Source organism: Pezoporus flaviventris, unplaced genomic scaffold (genome assembly GCF_033815535.1).
Source record: "Pezoporus flaviventris isolate CSIRO_AGI_PZ_B2104156 unplaced genomic scaffold, CSIRO_AGI_Pfla_v1 ptg000073l, whole genome shotgun sequence".
NCBI lineage: Eukaryota > Metazoa > Chordata > Aves > Psittaciformes > Psittacidae > Pezoporus > Pezoporus flaviventris.
The window spans coordinates 4402869-4428542 of NW_026892621.1; the positions used below are offsets into that span (position 1 = coordinate 4402869).

The following is a 25674-nucleotide window of genomic DNA, read 5'->3' on the forward strand; positions in this document are numbered from 1 at the left end:
ATATTCCATAGCTTGGTTGAGGTGCAGGGTCGAGAAGTCACCTCTTCTTCCTGTGATTCACGTAATAAGAACTCCTAATCAGATGCTGTCCTGTGTAGTAAGTACATTGGTTCATCTTTCTTTGCTGTACGGGTTGCTTTTTGTGCCTCTTGTTTGCTTTTCCCCTTGTGTACAGGGGCAACCGATACTGTCACGAGTTGGTCCTTTGGTTTAGCTGCAGGGATTATCACTGTGGTTCGAGTGGCTGCAGTGTCTGTTGTCAGGGTTGGTGCAGCTGCTGTGCTGCCTGTTGCTGTTGGGGTTTGAGTAGCTGCTGTCCTTGTCACTGGGGTTGGTGCAGTTGCTGTGCTTGGAATCGGATTAGCAGTGTTCTCTGTTGTAGTCAGAGTTTGAGTAGCTGCTGTACTTGTCAGTAGGGGTGGTGCAGCTGCTGTGCTTGGAGTAGCCACGCTGACTGTTGCTTTGCCCTCAGATCCAGAGACAGTTTTTTGCTTTGAAGGTGCTGGACAGTGTTGACCAGGGCTCTGTAAGCACAGGCCAAGCCCCAGCACATTGCCATGATTTGTCCCTCTCTGGTATGGCCAGAATGACCACACACCTCCTTTGAGTGTTTTACTGATTTTTCTGGGTTTTGCCCTTGTTCAGTGGTGAAGTTCCAGAGCACTGGAGGGGCCCACTGACCTACATACTTGCCCATACTGTCCCACACACCCTGCCACTCATGGCTGTCCAGCCTCGGGGAGAAACTCCTGGTCCTCCTGTATTGTCATCGAACCCCAGACAAGACCCAAACCTGACTTTGCTGAACTCTTGAGATCAGATGAAATAGTCGTGGGTGAAACACACTCTGTATGCGTGCCAGCATGGTGATCCCCATCACAAACAGCAGGCCAAGGGTACCCAAAGGCCATTCAGATCCTTCAGAACTCTCAGATGATGCTGTAAATGGTCTGGTGGGGGGCTGGGAAGGTAAGGGAATGTCTCCTTCACAGGCTGACCACCCGAGGAGGAAACAAAAGGTGTGTAATTGCTGAACACTTCTGTTACATACCTCCCAAAGTATAGAGGTGATGAACAACCCTTCATGCCCCATCTTGGGCTCCAAAAAGAACCGTTGTGGTTTAAGCCCAGCCGGCAACCCAGAACCATGTAGCTGCTCGCTCACTCCCCTGACCTCTTCCTCTCCCTTCTCCCAGAGGAATGGCGAGGAGAATCGAAAGAATGTAACTGCCATGGGTTGAGATAAGAGCCGTCCAGTAACTAAGGCATAACACAAACCACTGCTGCTGCCACCAATGATAATAATGATAAGGGAAATAACAAGGGGAGAGAATAGAACTGCTCACCATCCACTGACTGATACCCAGCCTGACTGAGCAGTGACCTAGCCCTTCCAGGTAACTGCCCCCAGTTTATACAGTGGGCATGCCGTGCTGTGGTATGGAATAGCTCTTTGGTCAGTTTGGGTCAGGTGTCCTGTCTCTGCTTCCTCCTGGCTTCCCCTCCTCCCTGGCAGAGCATGAGGCTCACAAAGTCCTTGGTCAGAGTAAACATTACTGAGCAGCAACTAAAAACATCGGTGTTATCAGCGCTGTTCCCAGGCTGAGAGTCAAAACCACAGCACTGCACCAGCTACTAAGGAGAAAAATGACTGCTGCTGCTGAACCCAGGACAAGTTGTTTCCAGAAGGGTGAATCTCAGCTCCCCCAGCCAGCTCAGTGCTGTTCCCCTCTATTACCCACACGTTCTTACGCTGTTGTGTTCTCTCCCCGTGTCTCTCTCTGGGCTCGCCTCCTCCTTCCCGTGAAGGGTTGTTTCTGCTGTAGCAGCTCAGAGCTGGTTGCCAAGTGCTGCAGCAGCAAATTGCCCTCCCTGTCCTCCTGAGCAGGGTCCTGGCTCGCTGATTGAAGGTCTCAGCCGTGCAGGTCTGGACGCTGCTGGAGCACAGAAGGGTCACTGGGGCTGTCCCTCGGCTGCTCCCAGAGCCCTTCCCAAGGTCCCTGCGCTTATCCTGAAGCACATACTCTTAAGTCCCTCACTCTCCCCATATGATAACCGACACAAGCTCCTGGTGCTGTTAGTGCACAGTGTTTACAGCCAGATCCTGGGTACAGGTTTTGTATCTCCAACAGGATTTACATTTTGCTGCGGAAGCAAATACGGACTTGTAATTATGTGGGGTTTGTACCAGTTAGGAGGCTCCAGGGAGGTCTTTCACCAGTGAAAGGGGCTGACAAGAAACCTGGAGAGGGGCTTTGGACAAGGGCCTGTAGGGACAGGCCAAGGGGAATGGCTTTAACCTGCCAGAGGGGAGACTGAGATGAGCTCTTAGGCAGAAGCTCTTCCCTGTGAGGGTGCTGAGGCGCTGGCACAGGGTGCCCAGAGAAGCTGTGGCTGCCCCATCCCTGGCAGTGTTCAAGGCCAGGTTGGACACAGGGGCTTGGAGCAAGCTGCTCCAGTGGAAGGGGTCCCTGCCCGTGGCAGGGGTTGGAGCTGGAGGAGCTTTAAGGTCCCTTCCAGCCCAGCCTTTGTCATTGTGATTGTGTGTTTCAGATGCTGCCCTGTCCCTCCACCCTCCCTCATTATTTAGGTGTCCGGAGCGCACTCGCACCCACTGGGTCAGGTGTGCTCACATCCTGCCTTCCCGCAGTGCTGCTGGGGGGATCAGCCCCTCCAAGCTTTCCTGGTTGATGACGGGGAATCCCTGCTGGACATTTCAATGCACCTGTGGGGCAAGCAGAGTGCCTGGGTGCTGTGCCACAGCTCCGGGGCACCTCCAGGCTGGGGCTGTCTCTCCAGTGGGCAGCCCGGCACGGATGGGGTTGGGTTTCGTGGTGGGTTTGTTCCATGGAATCATGGAAGGTCCTGGGTTGGGAGGGAGCTCAGGGCTCATCCAGTTCCGTTTTGTTGGTGCCCGTTTCCACTGGCAGCCAGCTCGTGATGTGTAGCTGAGGGGTTTTGAAGCACGGAGGTCGCATAGAAGGGCTTTATTTATAAAGCAGCGCTCGGAAGTTCAGGCTCTCATGGCACCGGAGCTGGAGCACCATGTGCTTGAGCTGGGGAGTTTGCCTGCAGGGGCTCATTTCTGTAACATGGGAGGTGCAGCAGCTCTCAGTTCACATTCTGGGGATCCCATGGGTTTAGAAGGGGACCCTCCCTGGTGCTTGGGGGCCCCCGAGCGCCCCGTGCAGACATCCCTCACTGGGGCTTCCCCGGACACCCAGCTGAGCACCCTCCCAGCCCCAGGGGCAGAGCATCTCCAGCAGCTTTGTGCCGGCTCCCGATGGGCAGCACAGGCTGAGGCGCTGCAGGGACGGCACCCTCAGCCCAACAGCGAGCAGAAGGTGTCTGAAGAGCTCGGAGGGGCAGATTTCAGGTAAGACAACCCAGTGGCTACAACTGGCAGCCGTGGGCCAAGGTCATTTTAGGTGGGCTGTGTCAGACATTACAACAGCACATTGCTACCTCAGTAAATGTAGTTCTTAGGGAGTATCCCAGGGAAACAAACCAAGTCATAGAGAGCAACCCGGTGGTCCTGCGAGGGCTCCCTTTCAAATCCAAACTCCAGAATGAAGGAATTTGGTTTGCCCCTGGTACAGACTGGCCCTGGGGGTCCCTGTGCACAAATTACCTACATGCTCACAGGCTGAGCTGGTTGACACTGACGCTTCAGCCCTGTGCCTGGCCTCGCACACGAGAGTGGACGCCGCAGCGTTTGTAACCTAAGTCTGAGGTCTCACAGAGCAGTTTTCACTTTTCCGGTTTAACTGCCACAAACATGCAGATGTTTCGTGTTATTTGGACGTTCCAAATGAATTAAACTGTATCAGCCAGCAAACGTAGCATGAACAGGAACAGAACCACGCGAAGGGGGTTAATTGGTGGTTTGTTCTTTACGGTGGGAGATAACTTCTGGCCTTTATTTTGCTGTCACGCCATCAGCTCATCTCTGGTACCACTTATCTTTAATTGCTCAAGGTCATCTTTCAGCGTCCCCCCCAGGACATAAATCACACTGAACAGGGTCAGACTCTGGCCCTTTGAGTGTCAATGTGTGAAAGGATGATTCATGAGCTCCTGTGGTGACCTTGGTGTTTCAGGGGCTGTGCTTGAGTTTCGCCATCTCACAGCTGGCCTCCATCTTCCAGAGGCAAAGCAGGGCTGCAGCTGGAAGCAAGCAGGATGCTGGCAACAAACTCCCTGTCTGGGGCAGCTGGGGCAGGGCCACCACGCTGCCAGAGCCCGCAGCAGCCTTTAACTGCTGCAGCACTGGGAGACCCAAAGTCCTGGTTCAAATGGTGCTTCCCTGAGCGCTGTGCAGCAACAGCACTGAAGTGACGCAGTCCCAGTGACCGATCCCCGTGGTGAGCCCATCACCCAGTGATGTTACAGCTTTAACTGAAAAACTGCAACTCTTCATTAGGAATTTTGGATAGAGAGAGAGAAAACTTCACCTGAAGCCCCCTTTTTCTGGCCAGCGAGTAACTGCCACTGTTGGAATGTGTCACCAAACACAACTGACCTTGCTGGGATGCTTCAGAGGAGGCTGAGCTCTGTTAGGGGTTAGTGGAAGGGTAGAGGAAAAACGAAGTGTAACCTGGCATCAAATCTAAACAATGCTCATGGAAAATCTCTTGTTTTGTGCGAGGCTTTTTTAAACATCGATTTAATATAATAATTTATATTTTAATATAAATAACCCCCAATTGTTGGTTTTAAAAACCAAAGCAAAGGGGGCAGTGCAGGCTGAAGGCCAAGGCCAGAGCATGGAGGGTGCTGATTACATACAAGGAAGCCCCTTTAAGTGGGAGCTCAGTGGGACAGCACAGCCCCATCCTCAGGGACACTCGACCTCCCCGGACCCCCCTGAGCACTGGGGCTGGTGTTGGTGCCTGCAGTGTGCTTGGCAGGACAAGTGTGGCCCCTCCAGGGCTCTCTAAAGGTAAGCAGGTCGTTGATACAAACTTAAACCACCACCCAATCCCGTCCCTGGGAAAACACATCTCACCCTCGGAACCTCAGCTCTCTTCACTTAGCTCCAAGGAAACAGCCACACGCACCCCTAACAAGGTAACTCAGGTTTAAATAAAACTGCTTTATTTATCCTCTTTATATAAAGTTGTGTATTTTACACTGTTAGACACAGTTCCATTTGGTAAACTCGTTAAATGGTTATTTCTAAGGTGTCAGATGCTTCAACTGCAGAAAATGCCTCCCAGATACACACTCAGCAGCATCTGCTGCCAGGCCGGGATCAGAAGGTCCTGTCCAGCGGGTGGGAGCACGTGTAGGCTCTCTTCTCCAGGATGTGCTTTGCAGCTTTCTTGATGTAGTCATCCAGATTTTCATCTGCATCTGAGGAGAACCAGAAGGAAACGCTACCTCAGGTGCCATAAAGAGCTTTTCTAAGTTCCTTTCCAAAAGGCTTTTAGAACAGAAATGCAGCAGCTGCCCTCAGTGCCACGGAATGAATTAGCTTCCAGAGAAGACTGGTTACTGCAGGCAGAGTCTCACAGAGCCAGACCAGTCCTGGTCAATACACCACCAGATCAGTCCAGTACCTCATCAATATCTGTATTCCCTTAACAAGAGCGTTGGCTACTCATAGACTTTATATTCCTCCCCACAGCTGGAGAAAATCCCTGCAGTTTGGTTTATGTATTAAATGAAGACTCTTTCTTCATCTGGTACCAGTTCTGTTCATGTGAATTAAAAGCAGAGCAGAACTACTCTGCTGGTCACATCACACACACATGCACCTACTCTTCATTAGAGTCTGTGAAGCTCTAAGAGTACAAAATGACTGCATTTTATACGAGTATAAAAATGATTGGATTTTACAGAACTTACATTTTTCTAACTGAGCCATGGCGTAATTATTCTTGAAATACGCTTCTGTGCAGAAGATGTTGGTGAGGAGCACCTGTGAGAACAGCAACACTCAGGTGAACACTGGGGACCAACCTGCACCACACAGCCAGGTGGCAACCCAGAGCCACCCCGATTTCTGCACAGCTGCACTGGGAAGCTGTGGTTCTGCCTCCCGGCAGCACTGCCCTGGGAGCCAGCCGTGGGTGCTCAAACTGGGCTTTGCTTTCTCCCCACAGCTGCTGAGGGCCAGAGCTGGGACGGCCCCTTCGCTCCACAGGGACCAGAAAAGGGTTTTGGTAGCAAGTCCAGGAGAGGCCCACCCCCACCAGTGAAGATGAAGATGAATTGGTTTGGGTTTGTCTAACACTGAACTGTATCGTTGCTGTTACCATAAGACTTCAAATACAATCACTTGTGTCAAACTCTCACTTCACTGTCCATGAATTAATTGACAAAATCCTGTTATTGTTACGTGTTACTGTTGATGAATGACTGTATGGAAAGGACTGCATGGTAGCAACAGGTTTAGGAGACCATGCAGACTTGTACTTCATTCATGAACACACGTGTGTGCGTTCAGCTACTTTCAACACCCAGACAGTGTGCAGAGCACTGAGAGGCAACTGCTGTGGTTACTGCAGCCCTGCACCAACCAGGTCAGAAGCACTCTGGTGCACTGCCTTACAGAGAGTCTGCTGTGGTAGATATAAACCCGTAACAAACAGAGAGAGCAAGCTGAAGCATGGTGAAAGCCACGTGTCACTGAGGCTTTGCAGCGTAGCAGACATCAGGATGCAGGCCTGGCTGGGTTGGAGCTCTCGTGAGGAAGCATCACGCTCCTGCACATGAGGCCCAGCGCCTCTTGATACAAAGCACGTTGGGAGGCAGAATGGGAACAGGCCCTGGTTGTGGAGCTCCAGACACAGAATGGTGTGACTGATCCTGAGGGTACCCACCTCATGGTCATGGTTTCTCAGACCGATGCTGATGGACCGGCTGGCTCTGGAAATAGCTGCTGTCATTGCATATAGATTAATAACTATATCTGCCACTCTCTTCAGGACCAGCTGCTCTTCCACGATCGTCTACAGAAGTGATCAGTAGTTGGTTGTCAATTTAAAACCTTAACCAAACACTTTTTTTCACACTTTGTATTTAGGGTCACACTTATTCAGCACAGACAGGTTCTCCCCTAAGGCAGAAAGCTTTGGGTTAACTGTGCTCTGCCTTGTAACAGCCCCTTGGCTGCAGCCAGCCCTGAAACTGCTGCGACTTGAACCCACTTGGTAAATGCCCCAGTCACTGAAGTTTAAGTACTAAATATATCAACCTGTTCAAAAAATGCATGAGGTGAAGTGGAAGGTGTGGGGCCTGGTCTGAGAAGCGTTCTCAGCACACACCAGTGTCACAGAATTGAAAACCCAAGGTACTCAAGGATCAGTGCTGCTGTAGCTACACCCTCTGCACGGTGTTACTACAGGTGCGTTTGCTGTACACCACGGCTGACCAGTTCAAAACCTGCTGGAACAGCTCTTGCTTTGGGAACGGGGCAGTGGGTCCCAGTGACTGCCACAGCCCCTGGGCAGGCTCACTGGGTTTGTGCCTACAGGTGGAGAAAACAACCAGTGCAGCAAGACTGGTGGGGTCTGGCCTTTGTTTTAAACCTAAGTTGTTCATCACGTGTTACATAAAGGAAGTCCTGGCTCTTGCCATACACGGAGTCCACTCAAGATTCCAGTGAGGCTCCTCTGGTTGGGGTAAGCCATTCAATAACAAAGGTAACAGAGAAAGTAACAGGTACCTTGCCAAACCTACTGAGCAGGCCTCTCACGGTTGTGCCAAAATAGTAAACGTTCTCTTCCAGTTTCTTGCCACTTTCCTATAAAATAAAATACAGAAAATACAACAATTTGAGTGGGTTTCTGAGGGCAAACCAAGCACACCCACACCCCCTTACACCGGATGTCCAGCCACGACAGGCGCTCCCCAGGGAGGCATTCCCTGAGGAGCAGGAGCCCGGATGATCTCCCTAAAAGGAATGGGATTATAAAATGTTGATTCTTTTCCAAGGGGAAAAACCCCACTGGTCAGATGCAACCCTGGTGTCCTGAAGCCCAACTAACATTAATGCACAGCAAACCTCACTCTTACTCTAAGGGCTGCAGGTTATGAGAACCCTGACAACTGAGTTTATGTGGCAGTACTGTGTGAGCTCACCAACAGGGTCAAATCCTGGTTCTACCTTGGAAGAAAATGTCCAGTGCCATATCTGGCTGGGCTGGTTCAGCCTGGAGAAGAGAAGGCTCCTGAAGGGGAGACCTGAGAGCAGCTCCAGTGCCTGAAGGGGCTGCAGGAAACCTGGAGAGGGGCTTGGGACAAGGGATGTAGGGACAGGCCAAGGGGAATGGCTTTAACCTGCCAGAGGGGAGACTGAGATGAGCTCTTAGGCAGAAGCTCTTCCCTGTGAGGGTGCTGAGGCGCTGACACAAGTTAGAACTAAATGAGGCTTTGAATTCCTTTCCAACTCAACTCTCTATGCTGATCCCTGCAATACGACTGCAAGTGGGTCTGGAGCTAGAGGACACTCCGCTCCAGTGTGAGGCTGGGTCAGAACTGCTCCAGTTCAGACAATCCCCCACGTCCCACTGCAGCTCATGGGGTATGGACCTGAAGGAGATTCCACGTTGTTCAGGTTCCTCATGGAAGGGCAAGTCCCAACAAATCCTCATACGTGTGTGCCTGAAATGGCTGTGTGGGGAAGGGGGGGAGCAGAGATACATCACAGGAACAACCACCATGTTACAGCTTTTCAAATCACTGACATGCCAGGAAAAACAAACCTTATCTCTTTTTGTATTAACAGAACATTCATCATAAAAATGATGCCATGAGTGCTCCAGTATGTACAGAAATGGTTCACAGCAATTCTTACGTGAAACTGTTACTGTTAAACAGGAAAAAATCCTGTGTTTTGTAACTGAGCTGATTATGAAGGGCAGCAACAGACCATTACAAAGCCTTTTGTATGTGAAGTGTCAAATGGATTATTAAATTGGATATAAACCTGGAATTGTTACAAATACAGACTTAGAGCAGTCTTCATTTTACCTTGGTGTGTACCCACAGTACCTCAGTCCTTATCCCTGTGAAATGGTATAAACATCAGCTTCTGTTTGTGCCTCTCCCCGTTCCTATGCACCCCCTGTGTTCGGCACAAACAGGACACTGGGATGTGACAGCAGTGCAGGGAACCGCTGCGTGGCCCAGTGTGCTCCAGGAGCTGCGTCCCCCTCACCTGCAGGCTGGGATGCACCACTCCACGGTCACCCACGAGCCCCAGATCCACTTTTCTGCCCATCGTGTCCCGGAATTTGTTCACGAACTCTCCCAGGGCCACTCCCACGTTGCCTTTCCTGATCTCCCTGCAGGGCCAGGCACAGGACAGCTGTTAAAGGCCATTAGTTTGTGGAGGGTCAGAAAACGACGCTCAGTGCTCTACCCAAACACCTGCACATTGTCCCAGAACCATCAGCTCTTCTGCTCCATTTCACTATGAACAGTTACACAGCCTCAGAAGTGCACAGCAAGGGTCACACTCCGCTCCTCTCACAAGGACTCAGGATGTACAACCCAGCTGGCTGAGCACTAAACGTGAAGTTACACAGTTTTAATGACTGGTCCCATAAGAAAGGATTTTACACAAGCTGGAATTACAAAACAAAGTCCAATCGGGACAAGATCCCTAAAACATGCAAAACCAATCCCCCCCAACCTGTAACACTGAAGTACCTTTTCAGGCAGATAATACACTGGAGAACACTGCAGGGACTTTCCTACAGTTTCCTCTCTTGGCTGTCATTGAACAGTTAAAAGATTCTGACCAATTTATTAGAACTATTAGCAATAAATGAGAACCTACTTAATTCTGTCGGTCAGGATTTTGCCCGCGTACTGCATCCCCGTCAAAGCAATGTACATGCGCAGGATTTCGTTTGTTCCCTGCAAGAAACAGCACAACGTGGCACCAGTCTCACACGCAAAGTGGTTTTAACAGATCTACATCAGCTCTGCTTCTAGTCTGTTTGCTTCCTGCCCCCTAATCCTGCTCACGATGTCTCAGGAACTTGAGCTGTGCTTTTCCCCGAGATGCTCTAAAATGCATCTGGACCGAACATTACAGTGGCTGTATCATGTACTCAAAATTATGTAGCATTTCGAAGAACAGTCCTTCAGTTAACAATAAAGTTCCCAATACCAATAAGTGTTTCCCAGGCAGGTCTGTTTTTATCAGTCTTCTTTTTCTGTTGTCCTCATATTAAAACGTCACCCTTCGTCTGTCCACAGCTGTTTGCCACTTTGCTTTATCTCCATTACAAATTCTGATTCTATTTCACTGTGAAGTCTCATTATTAAACATGTGTGCATCACAATGAAAAAGAAACCAGACTAAATGCATCTGGAGTAAAAAGCAAACGCTGCATTGCTCTGGTAAAGGAACACTTAAATAGTTGTGGAACTGCACAATATGCCTGTTTGAAAGCAAATGCAGACCAAGCAATTGAGATTATACCATAGGAGTTGATGTCTTGAGTAAAGGGATTGTATGAGTGATTGTTTTAATACTGGTGGCTGAAGAACAATGATTAGAACACAGAAGGCTGGTCACACGCAAAAAGCACTCCACGTTAGAAAGCTCTCCTCATACTGGATTCTGATTTTAGTGGTCAGAACATCTGCCAGGTAAAAACCCCGTATATTATTGTCAGCAAACCCAGTCTATTGCTACTTGCCTCAAAAATGAGGAGTATCCTGGTATCTCTGAGGTACCGCTCATAGGGGTAATCTTTCATATAGCCAAGGCCTCCAAGGATTTGCAGTGCTTCACTTACACAAGTCCAGGCACCTTCAGAACTGAACACCTGCGGTGGAACAGGAGTCTCATCACCATGCTATTCAGTACACAGAGAATACAATCCCAGCATGGTTTGCGTTGCAAGGGACCTTAAAGCTCATCCAGTTCCAACCCCTGCCACGGGCAGGGACCCCTTCCACTGGAGCAGCTTGCTCCAAGCCCCTGTGTCCAGCCTGGCCTTGAACACTGCCAGGGATGGGGCAGCCACAGCTGAGATGCTGAATCAACAGTACGTGGGATGTAGAGAAAACACTGATGTCTGTTGTTTCACTTTGCTGATGTTTTTGTATCCCATGTCTAAATGCAATACCTGAACCTCTCAGCAACTTGGAACGTCAACTAAACAACATGAAAGGTGTTGTTCACCTACAGCCATACCAAGCCTTTTCAATAAGATGAATTACCTTGACCATGGCGGCCTCCATGGAGCAGTCTTCAAAGCCTGGCCTGTCCATCATTCCTGCAGTGAGGTAAGCCATACTCTCCATTATATATGCTTTCACAGCCATAATACAAAACTTCTCCTGTCAAATAGCAACGAATCATACAGGAATCATACAGTAATTCAGGTGCAAAGGCCACAGTCAAGCCTGAAACTTTAAGAGCACAACTGCAGTATTTGTATGTTTAAGACATTACCAAATACTAATAAAAAGTACTGCTGCAAAACGATAATGGAAAGTGCAAAAACATGACATTTATTCATTAATCATTCCAGACATTTAAAAGATCAGTGCCCAGAGGTATGCACTTAATGCTACACAAACTCAATACCTCTGGCAATTTCTCTAACCCACTACAGCCAAAGGACCCCCCCCCAAAAATCTACATCCTTGCACTCAGTCAGTACAAAGCGCAGAGCTTCTTTATTACCTGAATTAATCCAAAGTCACTCAGTTTCTTATTGAACTGTTTCCTGGTGCAGGCATACTCTGCTGTCAGTTCTTAAAAAAGAAAACAAGAAATCCCTCTCAGCACTGTAGCAGTGACAGAGCCCTGCTGGTGACCGACAGCGACACAGCTACCTTGGGAAAAACACCCTCAGAACAGCCGTGCTGGTCGAGCCTGGGGACACTGTGCCAATGGCTTTGAAACAAGCACCTGAGGTGTGAACCTGTGCTCCTGGTGAAGAGCAAGGGGAAGGCACCTTACTTACCTATGAGTTTTACTGCTCATCGATGACTTTAGAGGGACTTCTCTTACTATCTGGGGTAACTACTGGTAGAAACCAATTTTAGAACTGTGTACAAGCTTTGAGCCAGTTACTCAAGTGGGAGGCTCTACAGGAGATTGTACCTTGTAAAGGCAACAGCATACAGGCTATTCTCTTAGTGAGAACACCTCAGGAAAATTAAAAGAGCAGCACTAACCTTCCACTGTATGACCTGAAAAAACTTTGGTGTTAAAACACTGTAAAAACCAGGCTTTTAATAAAAAAACTAACAGTATTTTAGTGTTTTAAGGAAGCCAAAGCATGTTATGACTGGCAATGTAGCCATGTTGTTATGATCAAGACCCATGTTACTGTTCAGAGTTAAGTGCGCTCTGCACCTCAGGCAGAGCAGTTTCTGCAGGGACTCAGCAATGCAGAACACAAAATGCACCCACCTATCAGCTTTTTGATCATTCCAGCAGAGGCACTGCCCATGCTGAACCTTCCACTGTTGAGGATATTCATGGCAACCTGTGAAGAAAAGGAATGGCACTTAGGCAATGCTGCTGCCACAGAACTTCCCCTCAGGCTACGAGGGTCACTGCTGTCCTGCTTCATGTTTCCTGAAGCAGTGATTTCCTGGATTTCATTCATCACCAGAAGCCACTTCCTACCCCAGGACACTCCTGACACCCACCCTTGTACTGGTAAGTACAGCATTCAGCACCCAGCAGTAATGCTTCAACACCAGGCTTTAAGGTGACCTACTACATCCCGTTTCATATTTGAAATGGTTTTCAGTGATTCAAACTGCATTAAGGCAAAACGTAGATAAAAACGTACTGAACTGCAACCAGACAAGACATCCAAACCAGAGAGGACTGCTCAAGTTCAGCAGATGAAGAAGAAAACAGAATGCTGTTTAATGTGGGTACACAGCAGCAGGGGAAGGTCTCCTCCAGCCTTTCAAAGCTTACCTTAAATCCCCCTCCGACTTCTCCAATTACATTCTCTATTGGCACTTTTGTGTTTTCAAAATGCACTTCACAGGCTGAAACAGAGAGTTAACAGCTGTGAATTCCTACACAGAAGTACTTAAAGACATTCAGGAACATAATCTTCTGGTTTTGTAACAGGAAGTACAGTTTTCCTAATGCGCTGTTTATGACACATTACATATGCTTGGGCAAAGAAGTTAGAATTTGGGAAAAGATGGTAGTTGACATGAATTACTGATGTGAAATATTCAAAATACACTTCATGTACATTGTGTAACCAAGGAACAACAGTTTTGTCTCTATTTTCTGGGACTGATACAGCTGTCATGTCCAAATGCTAGATGGTGAAAACCTATAACCCCCAGTGAGCTCAAGACGAGCCGATGAAAACTCACTGCTAGATTAAAGCCACTCAGTTACTGAATATTCCAAGTAATTTCTCTCACTGCACAGGCAGGGAAGCACTCCCACATGCAGAACACAACACCACAATCTGGATTTCTAACTTCAGACCCTTCATTAGGAAGGGCTCACAGGAAAAGCTGGGAAAAGGAACAGGGAACTTACACCGCTGTATGGGATAGATACTGATGTACCTCTGAATTCAGAGGATCTAAACACATGAGAACATTAAAATATCAAACCAGTTTCTGTGAACAATTTTAAGCAATTCTTACTGTTGGATCCTCGAATGCCCAACTTATCCTCAGGTTTCCCATGGGTGACTCCACCAAAATCCCGCTCTACAATGAAAGCGGTAATTTTGTCTTTCAATTGTCCATCTTTATCAACAACCTCAGTCCTCGCAAACACTGTGAAGATATCAGCAATGCCACCGTTCGATATCCAAACCTGTTTTAGGAGAGGAAAGTTGCACATGAAATATACCTGTTTCACCCTGGAGCGCTGTTGTTGAGTGTTTGCTAACAGACCAGCAAAGAACAGAGTGGTGAAAAATTGCTGCCTCTTCCCTTACATTCTAATGAGTGCTCTGCTCCTGGTTGTGCCTCTTGTGAACACACTTCCAAGGAAGGCTGACCGCAGAATGGCAGGTTCAGAGCAATTATAAAAATAGGCAGTGATAGAGATTAACGAATTAAGTTAAAATCCACAGAGCGTTTCCTCCAGACCGTTCCTTGCCATTGTTCCTTTCAGCAAAAATGTTCCAAGCAGCCCCACTTCCAATTCAGTGTCAAGTTTTCTTTCAAAACCACCTACAAATTCTGGCATAAAGAATGAAGAGGGGAATCATGGGTTTAGGTTTCTTTCAGGCTACGGTGTCACAAAGGGGGCTAACTAACTGCTCAAGTTACTTAACTGACCTCCCTGAAGCTGCACACCGTGAGCTGGTGATACAGAGAAGGAACACAGGCTTTTCACACCTTTCCTGCCAAGAGTTTAGTGAAGGTTATTCCCCAAAGTATGGCTTTTCCAGCCTCTGTAGCTCAAAACCAACACAGGCTGTCCTTTGACGGGGTCATTCCTCACTAGCTTGGAAACCTTGGAATTGTGCTGCAGCTGCCAAGCTGACTTAGCAAAACCAACTCACAGCAGTGCTGCTTCCTATAGCCCCGCAACAAACCCCTGTGCTGATCCTGTCTGTGAGTGCATAGAACCATAGAATGGTCTGAGTTGGAAAGGACATTAAAGCTCATCCAGCTCCAACCCCTGCCATGGGCAGGGACTCCTTCCACTAGAGCAGCTTGCTCCAAGCCCTGTCCAACCTGCCCTTGAACACTGCCAGGGATGGAGCATTTACCACTTCTCTGGGCAGCCTGTGCCAGTGCTTCACCACCCTCACAGTAAAGAACTTCTTCCTTGGATACCTTGGAGCCATTTAGTAAGAAGTGCTTCCCATCTTCACTGAGGGTTGCTCTTGTTTGGATGGACGCAGCATCACTTCCACTAAAAACCAAACGAGTTATTAATGTTACAGAAATAAACATGCTTTTAAAAAACAAAACTGCATCTTTTCCCTCTTCCCATCCTTCAAAAAATAATGTTTGCAGTTATATCGAATAGCAGCATATAAATATCAGTTTTGAGCTAGCAAGGAAACAGGAGCATCAACAGCTCTAAAGAAACCTACTTCAGTGACCCAACGGGACATTTCTGCTGGCTAACATGAGGTATTGCTCTTGCACCTTGACCAGAATGTTCAGGATACCAAGCAAGCAGCTGTTTTGAGCTACACCCTGAGCTATGTGAGCGTACAATGAACCTGTCATCCTAAAGCACATGTAATGTCTACGTTGTTCTTTACAAATGCACACCCTGGTTTTACATCCATGTGAAAACCGGCTCCACAGAACTGAACACCAAACACCTGACAGGCTGTCAGTGAGCACCTCGGGCGCATCAAATACCTTCTACAGGAGTAAAAACAGCAGGTGAATTACAACAAAGCAGTAAGTGCTTTACATGCTGTGATTAAAAGTTCACTCCCTCTCAAGTCACCACCTCAGTATGTACCAAACAGCATATCCCCTGCACCTTGGGAGAAGTTTCCTCTTTCACAACTTCAAATGCCACCATGGCTCACTGCGGGCTTTCAGCCAAAGACAGTTGTTAGGTTCTTGGAAAAGCCATATCTCAGCTGGTATTTCAACATAGATTAGCTGCTTCTGTGCACCAGAACTAAGGTCTCCAAGAGACTGAAGCTGAAGTTACTAAGACCAGCAATCTTTCTAAATAATACTGGGCTAAAGATGTTTGAAGACTTCCAGAACATGGTCAGCCCTTGCTACTCACCTTCATGTTACTTCCAACTCCCTTTCATGGACATTTTGTTAAAGTAACTGCTAGTTTCAATTCTACCTGCAAGTGAGGTGGCTTTCACAGGGTCAAAGCCCAGCTTAGGAGTCTTGAATAAAACCCATCACTGGTGGCTGGCAGGAATCTACATCACAGGAACAGGGCAAACAGCAAGCGCATCAAAAGCTCACTGAAAGCTGTTCTAGCAGACAAGAACTCGGGAAAGACAGTTTCAAGCTATAGTTCTGTGTGGACGAGCAAGGTTCAGCCTCTAACATCCAATTGGTCTCGGTCCTTCAATGTTCCCTTTACAGCCATGTATTAAACTATGTGCTTGTAAAAGTGTACCTCTTCTGCATAAACAGAGTCTGCAACATCAGCAACAGTCAATGAATGAATGTAATAAAGGTAACTGCCTTTGAAGTGGAGGTGCTGCTATAAACATATTTTTCCTGAACTAAGGAAAAACCAAAATGTCTTCACATTATTTTTGGCAGCTCCCTCAATACTGGCTTTTATAATTCTGAAAAATAACTGAAAGCTTCCTAGAGCAGTTATAAATAACAGCACATTATTTCTAACCTAGCACAAAGTATCCCTTCAATTCAGATTCAGTAATGCCAGACTAAGTGGACCAGTTCCTGGGATGGTCAGTCATTTAATGGGAACTGCTATAAGCAGCACATAGGGAAGGAGGGATTACATGACCTGAAGTGTACCTATAAAAAACACCACCACCACAAAAACACCACCGAAATAAAAGCCCTGACCTATAGGTCTGTGCCACAAGCACCAAATAATGAAGATTTAATATATTAACCAGTCATTGTAATGAAGATAGAAGTAATAAATAATCAATAATCAATAAATGGTGTTTTGGTGCTTTCTGAAGCTTTTGTGGTTACCAAGACAGTACCTTCCAGGCTCAGTGAGACAAAAAGCTGCAATGTGCTCCCCAGACGCCAGTCTAGGCAGGTACTTTGCTTTTTGTTCATCAGTGCCAGCAATGAGGATTCCCTGCAGAAAGAAGAAATAGAAAACTCCTCAGCATCAACCTGTGTAAAAAAGAAATGAAGCTGAAAAGCTTCCCTAAGTTCAGGAAGCTTAATTTGCAGATTTTATGGCATAACGAGACGGTTTAATACAGGGTGGACACAATTATTTATCAGGCATTAAGATGTGTCACAGCTACATCACACAGCTCTTCAAGTGCCCATAGGAAATGGCTTCCTGCTAGGACTGCCCTCTAGGACAGGCTTCACTGATCTTATGCTTTAAGTGAAGACTGAAACTGTTGCTCTGAAAGGCACTGACAGTCCTCCCTTCACAATGTGTCTGACCTTCATTAATACCAACGTAGTTTTAATAACCCCAGAGGCAGCATTTTCAAAGCTCATCACAGAACACAACACACGATTTATTCAGGTTCCAAATTCTTTCATTACACAGCATTCCACAAGTTTGTGTGAGAGTGCACTTAACTTCCATTATCTGTTCAGCAGGTTTCTTACAAAGGACAATCAAAATACAAAACCAAGATGACAAAGCTACATAATTTCTTCTTGGTATAATGAAGTTACTGCTATTTCAAGCTTCAGGCTCCTACCATCCATCCACCACTAAAGCTAAATACCCAAGGCTGTATGACAGGAGTTTGAAATCCACAGTCGTGCTATAGTACACTGGTCTTGGAGAAGTTTTCTCCTCTAAGCTCCCCAGTCTGCAGCCTCACTCAGCCAGAATGCAGCCTCCTGAGTCCTCAGCATGGCTTTCCCAATTTTAGCCCCCCCTATTTTATTTCTTTCAATATTTATTCTACCTACTGTATCCATTTGGCTCAATTTAAAAAAAAAAACTTGGCATCATTTTTTCACAGAATTACCATCTCAGCGCTTCCTGGACTAACAATTTCCTCATGTACTTCACACCCAGCCCTTACACTGCACAAAAGCCTTGCACTGAGCCACTGGCAGAGGGTGCTGGGGCACCAACAACCAGAACGTTCCACCTGAGCGAGGCTTCAGAGTACTTCTTATTTGCTACATCCCCCACTCCACACCGAAACAAACTTCACCTCACCTCTCCTATGCATGTTGTGTAGAACTACCTCACGTAAGAGAACAGCGTTACCTTAAGCCCAATGGCTTGATGAGCTGCCAGAGTAACCGCGATGGACCCATCTAAGGAAGTGATTTCTCCCAGACGTGCATACATGGTGTTTGACAGACCAAGGCCACCTGCAATGTTTTAAGTAGATACCTTGCAATTTAACTTGCCCCTTCCCCAAAACATCTCTTTCAAATGCAGAAACATCACAAATGTAACTGTTGACTGAAGAGCCTCTCGGTGCAGACTGGATGTAGTGTCCACAAATACAGGAGAAAGAACAACCCTTCAAAGATGTCCTTCATCAGAAAATGTGAGCGTATCAAGACACAAACTTGACACCAGCACATCCTTTCTGGAGGAATGTTGTGATCTGCTGCTGCAGCCACAGAGACTATTTCTATGAAGCTTCGAAAGAACAGAAGTAACATAAATCAAAGCTGCATCTGCATGAGCCTAATGTTCCAGAATTTTATGTTCTCAGGACTACAAGTCCTGCTCCCTATAATTTCAGAGTATTTTATATGTTGCTGCTAAACAAACAACTTTAAGACTATCTTTTATCCAGGTTATAACTCTCTGCTTGGGACAGTGGTCTTAAGTGAGGATAATGAATACTGTATTTCAGCAGGTGTCTCTATAGTCCCACTGTTTCATTCACACTGAATAAATACACGAACAATTAATCCACATCACTGCTTCTTACACCCTTCCCCTTCTGAGCATACTTATGTGAATTAAAGCTCCTCCTACCTATACACTTACTTCTGTTCCCTTTCCTGACTGGGGCTGGGTTCAGGAGTCACCTTGGAGACTACTAACGACGTGCACACTAATTCCACTGGTGCCCATGTTAAAGAGCCTTTATTCCATCACTCACATGAGCTTCATTTTCCCTATTAATGTTCTGTATTTTAATGCTTCCGGCAAATATGCCGCTATGAAAAAAGAACCATTATGAAAAATCCCATGCAATGCTGGAGGCACTGGGTATGTGTGGCTGAAGAGTTTTAAAATGCAGTGAGCACCAGCAACAAAAACACAGCAGAGCAGGTTCAAACTACAGAAGCTGGGAAATAACCTCATTAGAAGCACACTAGTTATGGCGCAGAAAGAAGTAGCTTGTTAACTCCTAAACACCTCTCTCTCCCTGTATGGGTTCAGGTGCTCTGTCCAGATCTTTCTCCTCCCAAGACACTATTCTTAAGAGAAAACTGGAGAGCTTGAAAGTCTCTTTTCTAATTTACTCTCACATCGTATTCCATGAATTCCATGAAAAACATCTAATACCATTTCTAATGCATTTTAAAAGCATTAATTAACAATTAATTAATCAACAGCAATCACACCGTGTTACCATACATGCCAGTTTTCCAACACACTTTAATGATTCTGTATATAAACACTTTACTTCAAGAACTGAAATCAGTGCAGCACGGCAGCACTAGTTATGTTGCCTAATACAACAGAAAAGGTTTAGCAAAAAATGCTATGAAAAATAGGGTTTTACTTTAGCACCATGCAAATACTGAACTATGCCTCCAGCTTCCTGTAGCAGTACTGTAATCACTAAAAAAAAAAGTATTGTTTCCCACTATTCTAAAATCAGGTATCTTCCCCACCAAAACTATCTTTTACAGCTGGTCAAGCAGTTCTGTCCTCCTCTGAGCTGTTTCCTTTGAAGTCTCCTTCTTTTATAATAGAAAATGACAATGCAATGATCTAAGCTCTTCAGAAATTTCATGTAAAGTATCAGGGTCAACCCCAATTTTTACTTTATGCTTAAGACCAACATTTTCTTGAAAATTCCTTTGCAAATTTAAGTATTAATCCACTGAAGAACTATTGTCTCTGGTCTCAGTTGGCACTATAATGTCCTTTAACACATGAACTTTCTGTTCCACACTGCATAAGAATATTTTATACAAAAGCCTTACTTTTAATAAACAGACATTGTACTTTTGCACTTCTATATGGTCAAACACATATCTATCTGCTAATGACAGGTGACAGCTTTGATGGATCAGTTCCATGACCACGTCCACTGGAGTCTGGACCCAGTACAATTTTCGGAACCATCAGCAAGATCTGCAAGTCCCATAGGATGCCAAGCAACTCTACTGCATCCAAACAAATAACAAAAAGGAAAATCCTATGCCAAGAGAAATTTTCACCATCTAAGAGTAGTTATCTAACTCTGGCACCCAAGGCAGGAGTACATGGAGCTCCCTCCACAGCCACCTGACATCCATGGTGCCCACATCCCTGGTAACTGGGGAGGAAGACTCAGCTCCTGATTATAGTCAAATGCGTACACATGGAATAGTACAGACACAGCTTGCAAGACCCAAAAATGCAATACTTCATACAGACTACTGGGTTATTCTTTTGTGATCACTTACCATACTCCTCTGGAATCTGCATGCCAAAGAGACCCAAGTCCTTCAGTCCTTTTAGAGTTTCAGGTGGGATTTTTGCATCTCGATCAATCTTCCTCGAGTCCACTACAAATACAGGAGGTTTTATAATTTAAAACTGTGTTTCTTTGTGCAGGAAAAAAAACTCTGAGGCTGCAGAGTTCTCCAGTCAGAGCCAAGGTCACTGCGTGCTCTGAGCCAGCAGCACTATGATCTCTAACCCAACTAGCAGCCCGAGGGCCCAGCGCCGAGAGACGGCTGCCGCTGCATCACACTCCTCCCTGCTCTCATTTCCCTCTGGTCTTCTGAAACGCCTTTAGAAAAGACACAGGGCTTGTTGCACCACCGACATTCTGCTCACCCCTACCTTCACAAGAACCACTCCTCCTAGCTTCACCCTGAGTTACCAACTGCCCTGTTTGCCCTCCTCCCTGGGTGGCTGGAAAAGTCTCTGACAACGCCGAACTGGATGTTTTTAGCCTTTTGATGGCAGTCACACAGGCAAGTCCTAAGCCCTGCAGATGGAATTCCCAATTCTGTTTCTAGAAAGCAATACTCCACTTAAGTAGCCCACCTTATTACACCAAAGTCAAAATACAAGGTCCCAAGAATACTGATTATAGGTGTAAAGTCACAGCACATACAGGACTTGGAAGTGGGAGAGATCAGTTTATTATTTAATATTCTCAAACATGTCTGTATGTACAGGTTGTGCATATCTGTGTTAGCTGATTCCATGACTGGAATAACAAAGTGCTTCTAGGATTTTCTATCTGAACTATGTCTAGGTCATGAAAAAAATAAAAAAGACATAAATGCGTTAGTCACAAAAACGTTTTTCTTCTGAGTTATTTGAATTCTTGGGGATTAAAAGAACTGTTCTGTCCTGTGGCAGTGAAAACAGAATCACATGAAGCAGCTCAGGAAGGCTGCAAGCTGCAGCAAAAGGAACAAAAGCTGTCTGTCCAAAAAGTACCCAAAAAGAAGCAATGGGGCTTCCCTAAAGAAACCTCACATTCACCCCAGTCAAAGGATGCTGTAACTCCTGTATGGAACAGAGCAGTGGGAGGCAACTGAACATTCTGATGCTCTTCTAGGAGAGGATATTCAGGAAGAAAACTGAATTAAAGAATTAAATTAAAGAACTAAAAAAGAATTCTTGTTTCTCAGGCTAGTGTTTAGCTACACAGTGCCAGACACACATCTGTGTTCTGCCATCAGCTGCTCTGGGGAGAGAAAGGTGGATTTTTACCTCTTCCTCCACTACACCCACACAGACCTATCCATGGTGTCCAGAATTTGTCCAGCTCTGTAGCAGCTCTGAGGAGCTGAATTTCCTTACCCAGTGCCAATCAAACCAAGTTTCTAACTGTGTAAGGCTGCCCTCCTAATATATTCTTACCACCCCTGTGAGTTACCTTGAATAATGTAACATTTAGCTACTAAAATTCAGTAGTTGGGAATCTAAATAAAGATGAGCAATTTCCACCTTCAGGTAAGACTTTATAACTTGACATTTTTATTCCTCACTTAAATATCAGGTTTTTTACTCAATAAATGATGTTCCCCAACAGAGCAGAGAATTGAAAACGTCATCTGCATAAAATCTTCATTTACAGTCACTGAGCAACATTACGCTTTCATAGTTAAAATACCTGGATCTCACAAACTGTGGCTTCTTCAACCCCCTGCAGTGTTCTGCAGTCTAGACCCAGCACCTTTGTCCGGGGAAGATGGAGCCCACACTGTTTAACTGCTTCAGAGACTGCTGAGTTGTTGCAGAATAAATAGACTTATCTACTGCAGCAGTACAGGAAGAAACACCCTGCAACCCTGTTTGTAATGGGTATGGCTAGTACAACTTTTCCCAAATAGAATCATTACTCCGATGCTGGAAAACCATACATGCTTGTGATTTCTCACAGCTTCTCAATGAGTCACCATTTATGAACATCTCTGCTGAATTCTCCTACAAACAGGTTTGGTACAATAGCAAAGTTTAAAGGTTTCAGAACAAATTCACAATCTATGGAGTGGCAAATAGCATAATATTCAACAGAGCTAAGCCTGAGTTCACATCCTACCTCTAACCCAGAATACTTTAATTTCCTGCTTTTCTCTGTTCATTTTTTTTTGTTTTGAAGATTTATGTCTTCTCAGCAGCACCCAAATACTCCATATAGAACAGCCATAAATGAGCACGTCCAGAGAACCAGCAGCAGGACTTGACTTAGCAATAAATGCATAAAATAATGTAAATATTTTAGGTATTACAATTTTATTCAACTGTTACAGTTAACTCCATTTTAATCACTAAATAAGAAACCAATAACTATACCTTCTTCATTGAAGAATTTTTCTACAGGTCCTACGAACTGGTTCATCTCCTCCAGTTCCTCATTGCTGATTTCTGGAAAAGGGAAAACTTCTTCCTAAAATGAGAAGCAATTTTTTTTTTTTTTTTTTTTTTTCAAAAAAAGCCCCATGACTCATGCAATTGAAAAAGAGATCAAGAACAGACTTTTCATATGCCAGACTCTAAAACACACGAAAATTAAGAATTGTGGAAAATATTCAGAAACAGCCTTATCTGATGAATTCCACAGGACTCAACTCCACTACATATTAAACCAAATCAGAATGGACTAGCAGAAATCAGGAACATCAGGGAGTAACAGAGATTTCTAAGAGCTATGAGGATGATGATTCATCCACCATCAATTCTGTCAACATAATCCCGTCTGCAGGTTAAAATAGAATTAATTTTAATTTATATTGGAATCAGTTTACTGTTGCACTGTTCCCAAAGCTCATCCCATAAACGCAGCACACTCCACCTGGTTAATGTCACCAGTACAAAGGTCAGGGAGCCACACACTGATCTTTATCAGCACCTGGTAGTTCGGTCATACACTCAAGTGGTATGACCAGACAGGCTTGAATAAGTAAACCCAAGCAACTCACACAAGTGAAACACTACCTGAGTTTCTGCTTCTAGTTTTTATCATCCTTCCCCTTTTAAATAGAAGAGTCTACCTCTGCCCAAACAGAACTGCTCAGGATAAGCTGAAGAACTGTGTCAGCTTCTAAATTCACGATCCACTAAATGCTACAGTTTTCCAGCAAACTGTTGTATTGAGATTTGAGGGGGGAGAAAAAAGATTTTAGTGTGATGGAATCTGAGTGCCAACTGTCAACTCTTTACTTGACAAGGTCTGTTTTGGAAGATGTTACTGCTCAACCCATTTGAGTTATTCCTTCTTTCAATTTACTTAGCCCTGCAATCTCTGATGACTGCACACTCCGAACCGTGGATTAACAAGTACTGTTTTAATACAGTGCTCATCTCAAACTGGTTACTGCTTTGTTCAGTGGCATCTCAAGACACAATAAGAAATTCAATCTTTCCTGCACAGAATTGTAAGCACAACTTCCCATGAAGTCTTGTTCCTTGAAGTAAAGGGAGGATAAATTGACCTAATTTTTGTGCAATGCAGTTTTTCAAAGCCCAGAGCCTAATTACAGACACTTGTGTTTCTGTAGGGAACTTGCTAGGCTTGCAAGGCCAGATGACTGGGGTTAAGCTGGTTGCTCTTGAGCATTCAGAATTACACCATGGACTTGTGTGCCCCAGGCTTGGGGAAGAGCATCTGGAAAGTGCTCATGGGAAAGGAGCTGGGGGTGCTGATTGATGGAGCTGAACATGAGCAGCTTGTGCCCAGGCAGCCAGGAAGCCACCAGCATCCTGGCCTGGATCAGCACCAGTGCGGCAGCAGGGCCAGGGCAGTGGTTGTGACCCTGTGCTGGGCACTGGTGAGGCTGCACCTCAAATCCTGGGTTCAGCTCTGGGCCCCTCACCCCAAGAGAGACATTGAGGTGCTGGAGTGGGGCCAGAGAAGGGCAGCGGAGCTGGTGCAGGGCCTGGAGCACAGGGGTGATGGGGAAGGGCTGAGGGACCTGGGGGGTTCAGATGGAGAAGAGAAGGCTCAGAGGGGACCTGATGGCTCCCTACAAGTGGCTGACAGGAGGATGGAGCCAGGAGGGGCTGGGCTCTGCTCCCAAGGAACAAGGGATGGGACAAGAGGAACCGGCCTCAAGCTGCACCAGGGCAGGTTTAGATGGAGCTGAGGAACAATTCCTGCCCCAGAGGGTGCTCAGGCATTGGAACAGGCTGCCCAGGGCAGGGCTGCAGGCACCGTCCCTGCGAGCGCTCACACCCCGTGCAGACGTGCGGCCTGGGGACATGGGTCAGGGGTGGCCTTGGCAGCGCTGGGCACGGCTGCACCCCACAACCTTAGGGGCCTTTCCACACCTCCACCCCCCCCGCGGGCCGAGACCCCCCCACAGCCGCTAACGGGCAGCAGGGGCGCGGCCGCAGCGCGCCGAGGAGCCGTGCCCGGGCCTGCCGTGCCCCCCGCCGCGCTCCGCGCCCTCCCGGCCCCGCTCACCTTGCGCAGGGCGCCCATGAACAGCTCCTTGGCGAACGCGGCCCGCGGCGGGGCCGTGCGCAGGTTGCGCGCGAGGGCGGCGGGGCCCGGCAGCGCGGAGCGCAGTGCGCGCAGCACCAGAGCGCTCATGGCGGCGCCGCACCGTGCGCGACCCAGTGACGGCGGCGGCAGCGACGGGCACGTGACCGCGCCCCTTCCCGGCAGCCCCCGCCGGCCCCGGCTGTGGGCGGGAGGTAGCGGGAGCGCGGGGGTAGCGGGGCCGGTGCGGGAGCAGCAGGGACGCAGGGACTGTGCCCTTGTGGCCGAGAAGGCCAATGGCATCCTGGGGTGTATTAGAAGGGCGGTGGTTAGTAGGTCGAGAGAGGTCCTCCTTCCCCTCTCCTCTGCCCTGGTGAGACCCCATCTGGAATATTGTGTCCAGTTCTGGGCCCCTCAGTTCAAGAAGGACAGGGAGCTGCTGGAGAGAGTCCAGCGCAGGGCAACAAAGATGATTAAGGGAGTGGAGCATCTCCCTTATGAGGAAAGACTGAGGGAGCTGGGACTCTATAGTTTGGAGAAGAGGAGGCTGAGGGGTGACCTTATAAGTGTCTATAAATATATAAAGGGGGAGTGTCATGAGGATGGAGCCAGGCTCTACTCAGTGTCAAACAATGACAGGACAAGGGGTAATGGGTACAAACTGGAACACAAGAGGTTCCACTTAAACTTGAGAAGAAACTTCTTCTCAGTGAGGGTGACGGAACACTGGAACAGGCTGCCCAGGGAGGTTGTGGAGTCTCCTTCCCTGGAGACATTCAAAACCCGCCTGGACGCATTCCTGTGTAACATTATCTAGGTGTTCCTGCTCCGGCAGGGGGATTGGACTAGATGATCTTTCGAGGTCCCTTCCAATCTCTAGCATACTGTGATAGTGTGTGATACTGTGACTGGTACCCGCAGGGACCCGTTCTGGAGCACGGGGGTTGTCTTTGTGCCGGCTTCCTGAGCCCCCTCCCGAGTATCAGCGCGGCCCGGC

The 25674-nt window shown here is 47.0% G+C and overlaps 1 protein-coding gene and 1 long non-coding RNA gene across 2 annotated transcripts; one reads left to right on the top strand and one right to left on the bottom strand.

The window, feature by feature from the left end:
- Positions 1-3251: 3251 nt before the first annotated feature.
- On the top strand, positions 3252-6279 carry LOC133279361 (uncharacterized). The gene is made up of 2 exons (XR_009746852.1): positions 3252-3376; positions 6108-6279. It is a non-coding gene; the product is annotated as an uncharacterized LOC133279361 (long non-coding RNA).
- Positions 5076-24757, bottom strand: ACAD9 (acyl-CoA dehydrogenase family member 9). The gene is made up of 18 exons (XM_061472990.1): positions 24660-24757; positions 22550-22643; positions 20197-20298; positions 17819-17925; positions 16605-16705; positions 14761-14839; positions 13612-13786; positions 12914-12987; positions 12392-12467; positions 11657-11727; positions 11188-11307; positions 10662-10790; positions 9791-9870; positions 9167-9293; positions 7673-7750; positions 6828-6956; positions 5851-5923; positions 5076-5355 (listed from the first exon to the last, which is right to left on the bottom strand). Exons 1-18 carry the CDS (start codon positions 24675-24677, stop codon positions 5255-5257), a joined length of 1734 nt encoding a protein of 577 aa, XP_061328974.1. The 5' UTR covers positions 24678-24757; the 3' UTR covers positions 5076-5254.
- Between the last annotated feature and the right edge of the window lie 917 nt (positions 24758-25674).

What these genes read in the sequence shown, in the direction of transcription:
- ACAD9 (XM_061472990.1), bottom strand. An exon ending in TGTCTCACTGAGCCTGGAAG is followed by an intron (nt 14,840 to 16,604) that starts GTACTGTCTTGG and finishes TTTGGTTTTTAG; the next exon opens with TGGAAGTGATGCTGCGTCCA. An exon ending in GTGACTTTGGATTAATTCAG is followed by an intron (nt 11,308 to 11,656) that starts GTAATAAAGAAG and finishes GCTATTTGACAG; the next exon opens with GAGAAGTTTTGTATTATGGC.